General features: G+C 31.1%; 1 protein-coding gene across 14 annotated transcripts in view; it reads left to right on the top strand.

Annotated features, from left to right (window-relative positions):
• The window catches only part of KCNT2 (potassium sodium-activated channel subfamily T member 2), a 452,321-nt gene extending 438,631 nt beyond the window's left edge, over nt 1-13,690 (top strand). For all 14 annotated transcript variants that reach the window (XM_058274897.2, XM_058274894.2, XM_058274895.1 and 11 more), the window contains 2 exons: nt 6,423-6,507; nt 11,190-13,690. In XM_058274897.2, the coding sequence (XP_058130880.1) occupies nt 6,423-6,507; nt 11,190-11,301 (197 nt within the window). In that variant the 3' untranslated portion in view covers nt 11,302-13,690. The remainder of the gene's footprint in view (nt 1-6,422; nt 6,508-11,189) is intronic.
• Nucleotides 13,691-13,992: the final 302 nt, after the last annotated feature.

Genomic DNA, 13,992 nt, shown 5'->3' with positions numbered 1-13,992 from the left:
GACTTCGCTTGCTACCATAATAATAAGGAACCATTATATAGCTCTTAATATGAGTCAGGTACTAATTCTTAATCCTACAGATGTTAATGTATAATACAATATATATTGAAGAGGGAACAGGGTGGTTCTCAGCTGGGTTTGTTCATTCTTCACCACAGAATAGACAGACACACCCAATTAGGCTAGGAAAGAAAAGGGGCTTTATTCGCTGAGGGATACTGGAGATGTACAATCTCAAATCAGCTTCCCCCTTACGGGTTTTTCTTACAGCTTTTATATGGGTTGAAACAAAGAAATTAATTATCAAGGTGACATTCCTGAGGAAGGTCCCGGAAAAATTAGTTTTTGCTTTCTTACTTATGCTATGCGTGGTACCTGGGGCTGGGTAGTCTTGGGGTGCTAAGGACGGGGGGCGTTGTAAGGATGTGAAGGTACAGGTAATGACTGATGCCATTAAGGACAAGTAAGGAAGTGCATAGTGATCCATTTTTGGTGAAATTAAATCTGGTTAGCTCTACTTGCCTCCTGTCTGGTGAGGAAGAGTAATGTTGAATTTTTCAACATTATAAAGTTCAGTACAATGCCTTAATATTTAGGCTATACTGGGTTTTTCCAGTATAACAAGATTATAATACATTATATTTATTACTTATTTACAATATAATCATAAAAATTTAAGAGATAGGATTGTTGTCATCCTATTTTATAGGTGAGATAACAGCCCAAAGATTGAAATAATTTTTCTAGTCACAAAGTGGTATAGACAGGATTTCAAGCTTTCAGAGCCTTTATTTTTAACTAGGCCTCACAATGATAATTTTTATTTTAGAGATGTTTCACTGGTTACAGTTGGTATCATAAAATGGTTATATACTTTCAAAAGTATTATTTAGTGGTAACTTATGCAAATATATATGTAAGATTTCTTTCTTATCAAATTTTATTCCTCTATTTCAAATGTGTCCTTAAAGTACTTCCATAAGAAAAGAAAAATACTGAAACCTACCTATGTGGAATGGGACACATTAAAAAATCAATTATTTTGTAAGAACTATGGGAGAATGATTAAATTTTCTTTCTAATGTGATTTTTCTATATGAAACTTTAAGCATAATATTTACTATTTCATGCTTTTGAATTATAAAGTTGTATATGCTAATTATTATACCAAAATAAATTCTTTATATTTGCTACTAGCAGTCATTGTATTTTACCTTATAGAATCTTTTTTTAAGGTCACAATATTTTTTTTAGTGCTTTTTAAATTTATTTAATCCATCTTTTTTTCTTTCAGTTTCTCAAGATAGGAATATTTTCACTAAAAACAATTATATCAATGATGAAACAATAATTTCAATAAAAGGGATTTAAACTATCTGGTGCTTTTTAGTTTGTCAAGATTAGATTCCCATTATAAAGGACATGATGAATAAGGTAGCAACAGATTCCCTTGGTAGATACCTTTCATTGGATAGGAAAGAGAATCTTGTTTCTGTGGTCTATGAAGCCAAATTCTCCAAAGTTATTTTATTTTATTCATTAAATACATCTTAATATTTTTTGGAGGCATATCGTTATGTAATTGTGTACTGCCACCAGCCATGATAATGATGATGATGATGAGGTTTTAAAGAGCCAGAAAATCTACCACTTCCTCTATAGAATTCAGAAATAACAAAAAAATAAACTTCAGAAATGATTGCTGGAAACAAAAATCCTGGCACTATAGCTAATAAAAACAGGGCTGTTGAATGTGGTTTTAATGTGTGACCAAAATGGGCTTTTTGAAACCTCATACTGTGATTCTTAAATACAAAGTCACAGAGAGAGAAAGATAGACAACTGCAGATCTTTCCAACAAAGCAGCATGGCATGGAACACACAAACCAGAATTAACTTCCTCTACAGAGAGGAATGTCCTAAAGACATTTAGGCAATAATTACTAAAATCCTTAAAAATGTTCAAGTATGCTTGTTTTCCTAGGAATTTATTCTGAGTAAGATTCTCACAAAAGTCTCATCTCAAAGAATTTATGATATTGAAAGATTCAATTATTTTCTAAGTCCAGTAATAAAGAAAACATTAAATAAAATGTGAACATATGCATACAAAAAGGTAAACAGTGTTATATCTATTCGGTCATTTTATAAGTAAGTTTTTATTTTCTTTGTTATAATTGTTTTAATTTCCCAGGTCCTACAGATAAATAGGTGGTGGAACTGAGGTTCTGAGGTTTGAAAATACCAAAGATCAAAAAGTTAACCGCTCTGGTATAATTAACTTCCTTTACAGAGAGGTAAACCACCAGAAGCTAAGATGTGGTAAGGAAAGATTCCCCTCTACAACTTTCAGAGGGAGTATATTGCCCAATCCACGTTTCAAAGGGCCCTGGTGACGCCGAGATTTTGAATTTCTAGCCTCCCGAAGTGGGAAACCGTATATTTCTACTGTATTAACCACCCAGTTTCTGGTACTTTGTTATGGCAGCCTAGGAAACAAATACATTTGTATGTATAAGGAATGGAGTTATACACAGATAAATGAAGTAGAGATTATCTAATAGACCTACTGCATCTCAGAGTTCTATGCTTTAGTCTCCAAAATGCACTGTCAATCTCAGTTCCTTTGCACAACTGCTGGGGAAATCTACATAAGAGGAACATTTTTCAAAAAGCATGCACAATTAAAATAGCTTTTTTTCCCCCCTAGAAAGATGATCCTGTTATTACCATATGCTTTCTGTTAGAATTGTATCTTAAATATTTAGAGTAAATTTATCATTATATATTCATTATATTCTCCAAGCTCCAGCCAGTTGTTAGCTATTTATACATGGGTAAAGTTACCAAATTCAGCAAATAAGAATGCAGTAGTTCTCTGATATTTGAATTACAGATAAACAAACTTTTTTTAGTATAATTGGATATTAAGTATTACATGTTTCATACTTATACTAAAAAATTATTTGCTTTTATCTGAAATTCTGTATTTTGTCTCACACCACTACCCATAGGGAACAATACACTTCCTTGCTTAACAATATAGATGTGCAACTGAGTTTATTGCATTATTTGAATATTGATCATGTGATAGTAATCATTTTTCTTGCAAAATTATGGATGGTCCACTCATTCTACAATTTAGCTTCTTTTTAAGATTTCCACCCTTAGACTTTAAAAATAAGGCACATCTGAATATCAATTTGAAATATGATAACTAAAAATATTGTCTTTCATTTTATGTCAGGTTTCTACTCAGATAAGCAGAGTGGTAAACATAGTTTATTATATATGTAATTTACATATATATACATATATGCAGGTATTGCAGTGAAGCAAGTTGTTTATCAGGGCTGGCTATGTTGGCCTACAAAAACAGTTGTTTTAATTTTATGCAATTATTTGAGTATCAATATGTCTCTATTGGCCAAAAAAAAAAGTGTGTTTTTAGAAATTGGAACAAACTGCCAACTATGGTATTTCTTTCAGGAGTCAAGCTTGTCTACAACTGAAGTGGCTAGAAGAATATTATGGTTCTACAACAGGACTTTTAAGAGTCCCCTTACAGTCCAAAAGCTGTTTGCTCAAGAGAAATTTTGTTTTTTGAATTATGTGTCCACCTGGATTTCAATAACCTTTAGAGCTATCAAAGTGACATCCAAAAAACTGTTTGCTTTTCTTTTTCCATACCCTATATATGCCAAATTGGTTTTCCAACCTTGAAGCCTAAGAATAAGTCTTCAAAATAACTTAATAGTAGTTATGAACACAATGAAGAGGAAATGAAGGAGAAATTCTATTTAAAATAGCAGCTAAAAGAATGAAATATCTAGGAATAAATCTAACAAAGGATTTGAAGGACTTGTACTCAGAAAACTATAAGACATTGTTAAAAGATATCAAAGAAGATCTAAATAAATGGAAGGACATTCCAAGTTCATGAATTTGAAGAATAAATATTGTTAAGATGTCACTTCTACCCAAAGCAATGTATAGATTCAATGCAAGCCCAACCAAAATTTTAACAGCCTTCTTTGCATAAATGGAAAAGCCAATCATCAAATTTATATGGAGGGGGCCTGATCAGCCAAAGCCATCTTGAGTAAAAAGAACAAAATTGGGGGATTCACACTTTCTGATCTTAAAACTTATTACAAAGCCACAGTAATCAAAATAGCATGATATTGGCAAAAGGACAGGCAGGTAGACCCTTATAATAGAATTGAGAATTCAGAAATAACCCTCACATTGATGATCAACTGAGTTTTGACAGGGGTACCAACTCTACTCAATTGAGAAAGAATAGTCTTTTTTGACAAATGGTGCTGGGAAACTGGTGATCATGTGCAAAAGAAGGAAGGCAGACCCTACCATACACCATATACAAAAATCAACTCCAAATGTGTAATAGAGCTAGAGGCACAAAAGACAAGGTAGGGGACCATCTTCAAGACTTAGTGATAGGCAAAGGTTTCTTAGACTTTATCCTCAAAGCATAAGCAACAACAGGGAAAATAGATGGGACTTCATCAAAACTTCTGTGCATCAAAGGACTTCATCATGAAAGTAAAAAGACAACCTATAGAAAGTGAGTAAATATTTGGTAGTCACATACCTGATAAGGGTTTTAATATCCAGAATATATAAAGAAATTGTCCATCTCAATAACAAAAGTACAGACAACCCAATTAAAAAATGGGCAGTGGATTTGAATAGACATTTCTCCAAAGAAGATATAAAAATGGCCAATGAGCACATGGAAAGATGCTCAACTTCACTGACCATTAGGGAAATACAAATCTAAATCACAATGAGATACCATTTCACATCCATTTGAATGACTATTAAACAAACAGAACATTCCAAGTGTAGAAGAGGATGAAAAGGATGAGAAAAAGGAACACTCATTCATTGCTGGTGGCAATGTAAAATAATGTAGCCCCTATGGAAGACAGTTTGGAGTTCCCTAAGAAAGTTGAGTATAGAATTGTCATATGACCCAGCAATTCTCCTTCAGATATATACCCAGAAGAACTGAATGCAAGAACTTGAACAGATATTTAAATATCAGTGTTCATAGCAGCATTATTCTTAATTGCCAAAAGAAGGAAGCAACCCAAGTGTCCATCAGCTGAAGAATGGATAAACAAATTGTGGTATATACATACACTGAAATATTATTCAGCCATAAAAAGAAATTAAGTCCAGATACAGTCAAGAAAATATGGATGAAATTAGAAGACATCATTTAAGAGAAATAAGCCAAATACAAATTATTGTATGACCTCATTGATATGAAATAATTAGAATAAGCAAACTCATCAAGTTAGAACCTAGAATATAGTTTACCAGGGGGCAGTTCAAGAGTAGGGAATGGGGAGTTAATGCTTAATTGGTACAGAATTTCTGGTTAGGGTGATGAAAAGTGTTGGTAATGGATGATGGTGATGGTAGCACAACATTGTATACATAATTAACAGCACTGAATTATATATTTGAATGTAGCTAAAAGGGGAAATTTTAGGTTGTAATATAGGCAATTAGAATAATTTTTAAAAATATATAGGATTGTACAACACAGTGAACCTTAACCTAAACAATAAAGTATAGTAAATAGTACACTTACAAAACTGTTCTTTCATGAATTGTATCAAATGTTCTAAACTAGTGCAAGGTATTAATAATAGGTTGTTAATGAAAACTCCATTTTATGCATAAGTTTTCTGTAAACCTACAGCTTCTCTAATTAAAAAGGGAGTACAGCCTTATATTTTAGAAATATATATTGATTTAAAAGAAAAATAATTCAGTAGTACATTCCCCCAAAACCTTACAGTTAAATTTTCCAAATATAAATATCTAATATCTATAAATATATAAAATATCTAAAAATAGATAATTTATACTGTATCAATAATGTAATGGAGTCAAACATATTTAGGGCCTTAAAGTTTTTAGACACATTTCTATTGTGTTTTCTAAAGACAATGTAATTAGATGATTTTTCACAGAATTACCCATTGGATATTCCTTTCTGGAATTACTGACTGTAACCACAATTTTTTAAAATTTATAAGGCATAATAAATCAATGAGCATACTGGCCACCCATTTCTTTAACAAAAATACTTTTTCATTTCAATGGCTTAAGAAATAGAATAAAAATGTGGTTGTTCTAAACAAAAAATTAGATGCTTTATTTTTATCCTCTATTGGAGCAAAAAAAAAAAATTGGGTACCAGTCCGATAATACCAATGATGATAATTTAAAAATAACCAAATTTAAGTACACATTTATGCTGTGGGAAAAACTATAGCAAGTTCTCATTGACAGCTGTATAGTTTGAACATAACCTCCTGTACAATATCTTCTGTAATTTTCTATAAATATTGTAACAAACTGGACATTTATTTATCTTGTAGATGAAATGAATGATCATCAAAGTACCCTCTCCTACATCCTGATTAATCCATCTCCAGATACCAGACTAGAGCTGAACGATGTTGTGTAAGTTGATCTCTAATACCACATGAGGCCTTTATCTTTAGAAAACCACTAATTTATTTTTATTATTTTTTTCTGGGCCATGATAGCTACTTTTCTTATGATATAAATGCTTAGAAAGTCTGTCTAAACTTTTGGTTACCAACTGGACAAATTACAAATTTACAAATGCATTTGTTCTATGTAATACTATAAAAATAATGTAAGATTATAGGGGTATAAAAGAAATAGCAGCTGTATTCTGTGAGCTAATACATATTTGGGAAAATAAGAAAAATATGTGGAATAGTAAGAGAACTACTCATAGGAAAATATGAAATAGCTCACACTATTTTTAAATATTTTAGCATTCCTGAAAGTCAAAGTATTATGATAGAGTGTATGGGAGTAACTTGATTCATTTCAAAATATTTATTGTATGTGTTAAATTGTTATAGCACTGCCTTAAAGGTGTGATATAAAGATTATTAAGAAATTTCCCTGATTTCAAGGTATTCACGTTCTAATTAGCAAAATTGTCATTTATGCATGAAAAATTTAATAACAATATATAATATGACTTTGTCACTAATGAATTAAGTACCAAATGAATGAGATAGACAGATAGCACTTTTCTGAATTCAAGGAACTAGAAAGTACTGTGGGTAAGGTGATTATAAAGGATGTAAGACTGGAAGTAGACTATGACGTTTCAGTAGGATTTGTGTAGGTGAAGAGCAGAGGACATTCAAGAACAGTAAAATGATTCGAGAAAATGCACTATGTGGGAATTGCTTAGTGTGTTTTAGTTGGCAGTACTATATAATCCACTGTGTTCTGAGAAGAGGTGTATTAGTAGCATTTTTGTTGTAAATTAGTTAAGCATATTAATAAACTACATTAGATCTGACTCTGGAGGGTCTTTGAAGGCAATGTAAGGAATTTAAACATGACTTTATAGGCAATGTACAGCATTTACTTGTAAATGAGAAAGAAAACAACATGACTTTGAATTATGCATTTTGTCAGTTGTTGGTGAAAGCAAAGGAAAGAAATTCTCAGTATGTGCCCTTGAAGTACATGACTCTGAGACTGGGTTCAAGGAGATCCTTACGCAGGGTAGCTACCTCCAGATTGCTTTAGAGACATGAAATGAATGCCAAAGATCTAAAAGTCTTGGTGAAAGTGTAAGGACTGTAGGGTGTGTTTGTATCTGTAACCAGGAAAAGAAATAATGCAGTCATAGTTGGAGGTATGAAACAACTTGTGGCACAGCCTTTAAAATGAGCCTTTGCAAGTGGTTTAGAGCTAGAATATTAATATGCAAAACTATTAGAAGCCTACTTCTATGTATTGCCAGGGTTTGTGGATGGGGATGGAAAGGGTATGTTTTTTTTTTAAAAAAAGAACACTGCAGGAAGCATTAGAACTGATTGGCAGGATGGCTTAGAATTTAGGTGGGCCTGGAAATAAGGAGCGCAGTTAAAATTCTACTATGCAGCTATGAGGAAGATAAGAATCTGTATCAAGATAAGGGCCAATAAAAGAAAACCTCTATGTAAATGAATTTATAAAGGCAAAGCAGTGAGACTTGGTCACTGAAAATGAAGTGGGAAACAAAGACTCTAACATGAATTTAAGGTGTGATTGTAAAAAAAATATGGTTCAACGATACAAGTTAAAGGGGGTACAGTTTTAAAAGTGAATGGGATTTTGGCTGGGGCAAAAAAGTGATGTGAGTTCAGGTTAAAATATATTGTTTAATTTGCTACTTGGAAATGTTAGAAGGTCAGTAGAGATACAGACTGGAGTCCTGAAGAGGAATAATACAGAAAATATTGAGAATAATTTTCATTTTCTAGATAAAGTTTAAAAAAAAAGGAAATGATTTTTACAAAGAGATGCATAGAGAGGAAAAAGTAGAATAATGGATATTGAAATTTTGAGTCGTGTTCAATTTTAGGGGAGAAGGAGGAACACGTTTCAAAAACTCATTAGGAAAAAACATTAGCTAGAGTAACTTAAGCTCAAAATCAGGATGAACAGAGTTCTAGAATTCATTTTCGATACAATTAGCAAGTATAATAATGCTTTATTTGCCATCTAATGATGCAGGTTAGAATAGTGACGCTTTGGGGAATCAGATGAATGACAGTTTCAGCTTCTTGAGTTCTTAAGGCGACTGTCAAAAATTACATCCAGTAGTGATGTTCAATTTAATGGAGGACGTTAATTTAGAGGAAACCATCTTCTTTATGATGCACTTAGCTTTCAACTACTCTTCGCATAACCTCCACTTCAGTCAATTACTATATTAAAACCAAGCAGCTGTTTTTCTTGTCTCCATACTTGTTCATTTCTTCCTTCTTTTGAATTCATAAATAATAAGCAGTTTTTATTAATTCTCCAATCTACTCCTATAAGCCTGACCTTCTAATCTCTTTTTCCAATTAATTATAATTATACTGATTATATAAGTACTTTTAAAATTATGCTTACCTGATTTGTATTTCATAAAAATTATGTGTTACTTGAGCCTAAAACAATTATTTCTCATGATTATTTTGAGTGGAATGGGAAGATACTGTCAGTCTTTTGAGACAACAAACATGTCTGCCCATTAAAAATGCATATTTATAATATGAAATAATTGATAAAACTTTTACACTTAAAAATAAACTATGTGTTACAATGTATGTAGGTAAATAGACATGACATTTTTAGAGAATTGTCTGACTTTTGGATACTATTATTTTTCATTAGTTTTTAAGCTAATGCATCAGCTTGGCTACTATAAAAAGAAACTTTTGCTGACATCATTGTATTAATCTAGATTTCTGATATTAAGATCATTAAATTTTAGTGTAGCTGGGGCAATGATAAATCATTAAAAATGCCTACCATGACAAATAGTATATAAAAAAGCAGTTTAAGAAATTTGCTTTATTGGACTCATAGATTTAGTAGTAATAATAAAAGGGAAAGGAGCTTCTGCAATTGCATCAATGAATTTAGGGGATAATGGATTGTGCTCATACCTTTATGTTAATCAGAAAATTCATTTTCAGAGTTCATATTAGATGAAAGGACAACATTAATTTGATTCAAAGAATAATAAATCACTAGATGATATGGCGTTAAAAAACTTAATATCCTCTATTAGTTTTCCTCATAGATCCATAATGCTATTGATATTTAAAGTAATTATAAAGCAGTGTGCATAGATAACAAAATCGAGTTAATAGATCCAGGGACACTAATCTCAACTTTTATCTGATTGGGAAAAATAGACTGCAGTGCTTTAAATTGCCTTTCTCATTTTCATTAAGGGATCTATTTTATGAATATTTCCCCCTTAGTTTTTAACAGGAAAAGTACAATCTTCATTAGCAGCCTCACTTTTAAATAGGTTCTTTGTCCATTTTTTTCGTCCTTCCTTGTAAAATTATTATAAAACTATAAGATACTCATTTCAATTACATCTGGGATAATACTTTCTTAAAATGCTGCAATGCATGTATTTCTTTGCTTTCTTCTCCAAACCCTTAGTGCTTTCCCACTATCTTTGAAACAGAAATTATAACGTCTTCTTCTGAAAATTAAGCTCCTTCATTACTGCTTCATACCTTTCTTCCTGGATTTATATACAACTATTCTCTGGTCTCACCAGGCTATAAAAAGCAATCACATTTTTTAAGCATATCAGGAACGTCCTTCTTCTGTGTCTCTCATTGCCCAGGCATGGCATTACCTGCCAATTACTCTCCAATCAAGCCTGGAGAGACAAACGTGACCCCCAACCTCCTCAATAATTTTCTAATACCTCCTGTTGCTCTTTTCCTCTATGTGGTTTGTTTGGAATTTTTTTTTTTCTCTCTATTTGCTTCATAAACTAATCTCTAATCTTCTTTAGGATAGGGATCAGGATTTGTGACTTTTTATATTCCCAGGTACTAGCACAGTGTTTCATATATAGGAGGTTCTAAAGAAGTGTAGGCACTGATATCACTTGATAGACTGAAGTGAAACATTTTTCTTAAAGCAAATTTTAACATTAATAAAATGTTTGAGTTTAGCAGAGGAACATTTTCCTATTTATTATACTTTTATATCATTGCTTACTATATGAGATCCTGAATTTTATATTTTTAAATTAATAATTTTTCACATAATTAAAACACTATACATAATATCAACTATAGCATTTATTAAGTCACAAACTGTATTCAAAATCATAGTTTATATAAATTGAAAAGAATATAAAAGTTACTTAAATTTTTAATTTTATGAATGATAAAAAGAATTATAACAACTGAGTGATGGAAGGATCATCGCTAGGACTTAGGTCTCCTAGATAGAAAAAACAGCCAAAGAAAGGGATTAAAAAAAAAAAACAACAAAAAACTAAAACAAAGCATAAATCATTGATAAAATGACGATGCTGAAATTGATCATAATTGAAAGAAAATGTGCTTGATTAATCAGCATTCATCATCATAATGTTCATAGGTATGGAAATGATAATATAAGGCCTATAATACAGGCCAACTAAACAGTGATTCTTTATGTGAATGTTATATACTGAGGCAGTTTAGATGATCCGAAATCTGAAGAAACAGCAGATTTGACGCGGTAATGTAAAGAGTGAGTGCGATTTAATTTTGCCTTTATTTACTAGTACAAAGTTATTTGTTTTATTTTCTTAGATATTTAATCCGACCAGATCCACTGGCATATCTTCCAAACAGTGAACCCAGTCGGAAAAACAGCATCTGCAATGCCACTGGACAAGACTCTCGGGAAGAAACTCAGCTTTGATAAAAAGAAAATAAGAGACTTTTATCCCTACAAGGATCTTGTTTGAATGGACTTTAAATCTTAGAGCAAAAGTGTGACTGACATGAAAGAAATTGGATTAGAATATGTTCAATTCTTTAATAGTTTAAAAAATCTGTTCTTTTAGGAATATAGGTAGTTTTGAACATACAGCACTATTTACTGATTCTGCCCCCTTAATATTTGAAAGACATCAATGGATTGAGTTCTAAAAACAGATTAAAACACAAACATTTAAATCTTATAGTTATTGTTTGACAATGATCCAAACTGTTGAAGTCAATATAAAAAGTATTAAATTTTTATGAAAGCAAATTTATCCAATGGCATGTGGTGCATCAGAATGGACATAGAAAACTGTTGCTCTTCTTAAAAATTAAATATGTCACTATATACTTTAACTGTTTCATAAAATTGAACTGATCATGAATGTCTAGTCTTATCTACATAGAGATTAACAAACTCGTGTGGCTTACTTTTGTGTAGGAATCATTGTTTTAGAATACAAATCTTTTAGTCATTTTAACCTCTTCTTGTCTGCCTTTTCATATGCTATCATATTCATTTTAGAATTTGAGACATTTGTAGCATGTTTTATTACACTGAAGAAACCAAAACTTAAACAAAAAGAAATATTAAGTACCTGAACTTTTTATAACTTTATGTCTGACATGCATCACATGCCAAGAAAAATGTACTAAAAAAGGAAATACCTACTTTTTTACTAAAAGAACGCCTAGCATAGACAAGGCACATAATACACATTTTATTTTTTTGGCTTAAATTTAGTCCAAGAATTGAAACATTAACTGGATTTATTGAAATATGCATTTATGATTTTCATTAACATCTTCATATATCTAGATATTCCATTAAAAAGATACTTTAAAATTCAGGAAGCAAAATTATACCTTTTTAAGACTTTCATGGACACTAAAAGTCCCCCATTGGAATAATCACGCAAAAAGTTGTATGGTAAAAATTTAAATTTAATTTTGAAAAATCATGTATCGGAACTATAACACTATGAGGAAAAAGAAACATGTAGTTCTTGGCCTTTAAATTTAATGTGAGTCATGCAGAATTTCACAGTTATAAATTTAAAGATATATTGGCTTTTTGTGGCATCAATGCTTTTGTGTATGTTGCTTTTTACCCACTACAGTAACAGACTAAAAACATAAGAGAATATATGCATAGTTTGCTAGCTAGTTAAAGTTTTTAAGGTGTCCCCATGGAAGAGATATTGGTAAATAAATTAAAAAGATATTTTTCTTTCAATTTTGAATTTTTCCTTATTTGTGAATTTGACATTGAGTTTTAATTTAACAGAAAAAGTGGACATATATACAGCTAGATAGGGACATTTTATCCTCATAAAGAAGCAGATCAATTGGAAGGAAAATAGAAGGTTTAACATGGATAAAGAAAGCCTATTTTTCCCTCAATGGTTCAACAGAAAAATGCAAAATATAAAATGTGAAATCAAACATTATAGCTATTGTATTTGCCTTAGAGAATATGAAATGCCTATTTACTGTTTTTTTAAAAGAATTTTATATCACTCTACCCTCATTTTAGAAAAACAAGAACATCAAAAATTTGCTCCAAAACAGAAAGAGCCTATTTTTAATCTTCTTTAATCAGACATAAAATTAGAAGTTATAACAGGTTACTTAAAATTGGAAGCATGCCTTAAAACTTAAAGATTGTATGCATATGTATGTGTATATGTTATAAATACATATGAAATATATTTTATAAACACACATATTCACATATAAAATGTCAGAACTCAAGGCAGAGTTGGACTATGTGTAATAGAGAATTAAAATGAATTTAATGAATTTGTTTCATATTTTCACAAGAGTAAAGTATGAAGTTTCCTTAAGTTGATGTTTCTTTACGCCATTACCGTTATTTTTGGAATAAATGTAAAATTTTACAAATCTATTTCCCCATATGATCTTAAGTTCAGTATTTTTGCATTACGAAAGTTTCAAGACTAAGATTTAAACTAGGAGATGATTATATTTCCTGTATGACTAAAAGTTTTCCTGGAAAAATTCGAGAATAATTATTTTTTATTATGAACATGGTCCAAATATGTGACACACCATACAAGCTTGCTGTATGATGCACATGAGTTTATTAGTCTTTCTGTTATTTAAAAGTGAAAAAACATGCTTATAAGAGCCTTTTACACAAATTGTTGTCTTTTCCGATAATTAACCTTGCACATGAAAATAAAACATGAAGTCAATAACAGAATTTGTAACCTAATGGAAATTGACTGCTTATTGTCTATGTACCATTTTGCTATTAGTTATGTTTAATTGCTTTAAAATAAAATTACTTCTGAAGATGAAAATTCTTGATGTTCTTTGCCAAAACTTTAGCTGTTGAACTAATTATATTTTAGAGTAAACTAAAATTTCATTTGTCGCTTTTATATGTCAAACCTGAAATAAATACGAAGACCTCGTTGGAAAAAATAGCCATAAATAAATTGCTTCTGAATTATTTCAAAACATAATAGATTCTGAGTAACTACAGGCAGAAAGGAGGAGGGAAGAAGGGACAGGAAAGAAGGAAGAGAGGAAGAAATAAAGATCAAAGGGAAGAGTAGAAAAGAAAGGGAAGAAAAGGTAGGAAGTGGGACTGATGTAAATG

This window comes from Dasypus novemcinctus, chromosome 13, assembly GCF_030445035.2.
Source record: "Dasypus novemcinctus isolate mDasNov1 chromosome 13, mDasNov1.1.hap2, whole genome shotgun sequence".
In the NCBI taxonomy this organism is placed as follows: Eukaryota; Metazoa; Chordata; class Mammalia; order Cingulata; family Dasypodidae; genus Dasypus; species Dasypus novemcinctus.
The sequence above is the reverse complement of the archived record's forward strand: the minus strand, read 5'-3'. Positions and strand labels throughout refer to the sequence as shown.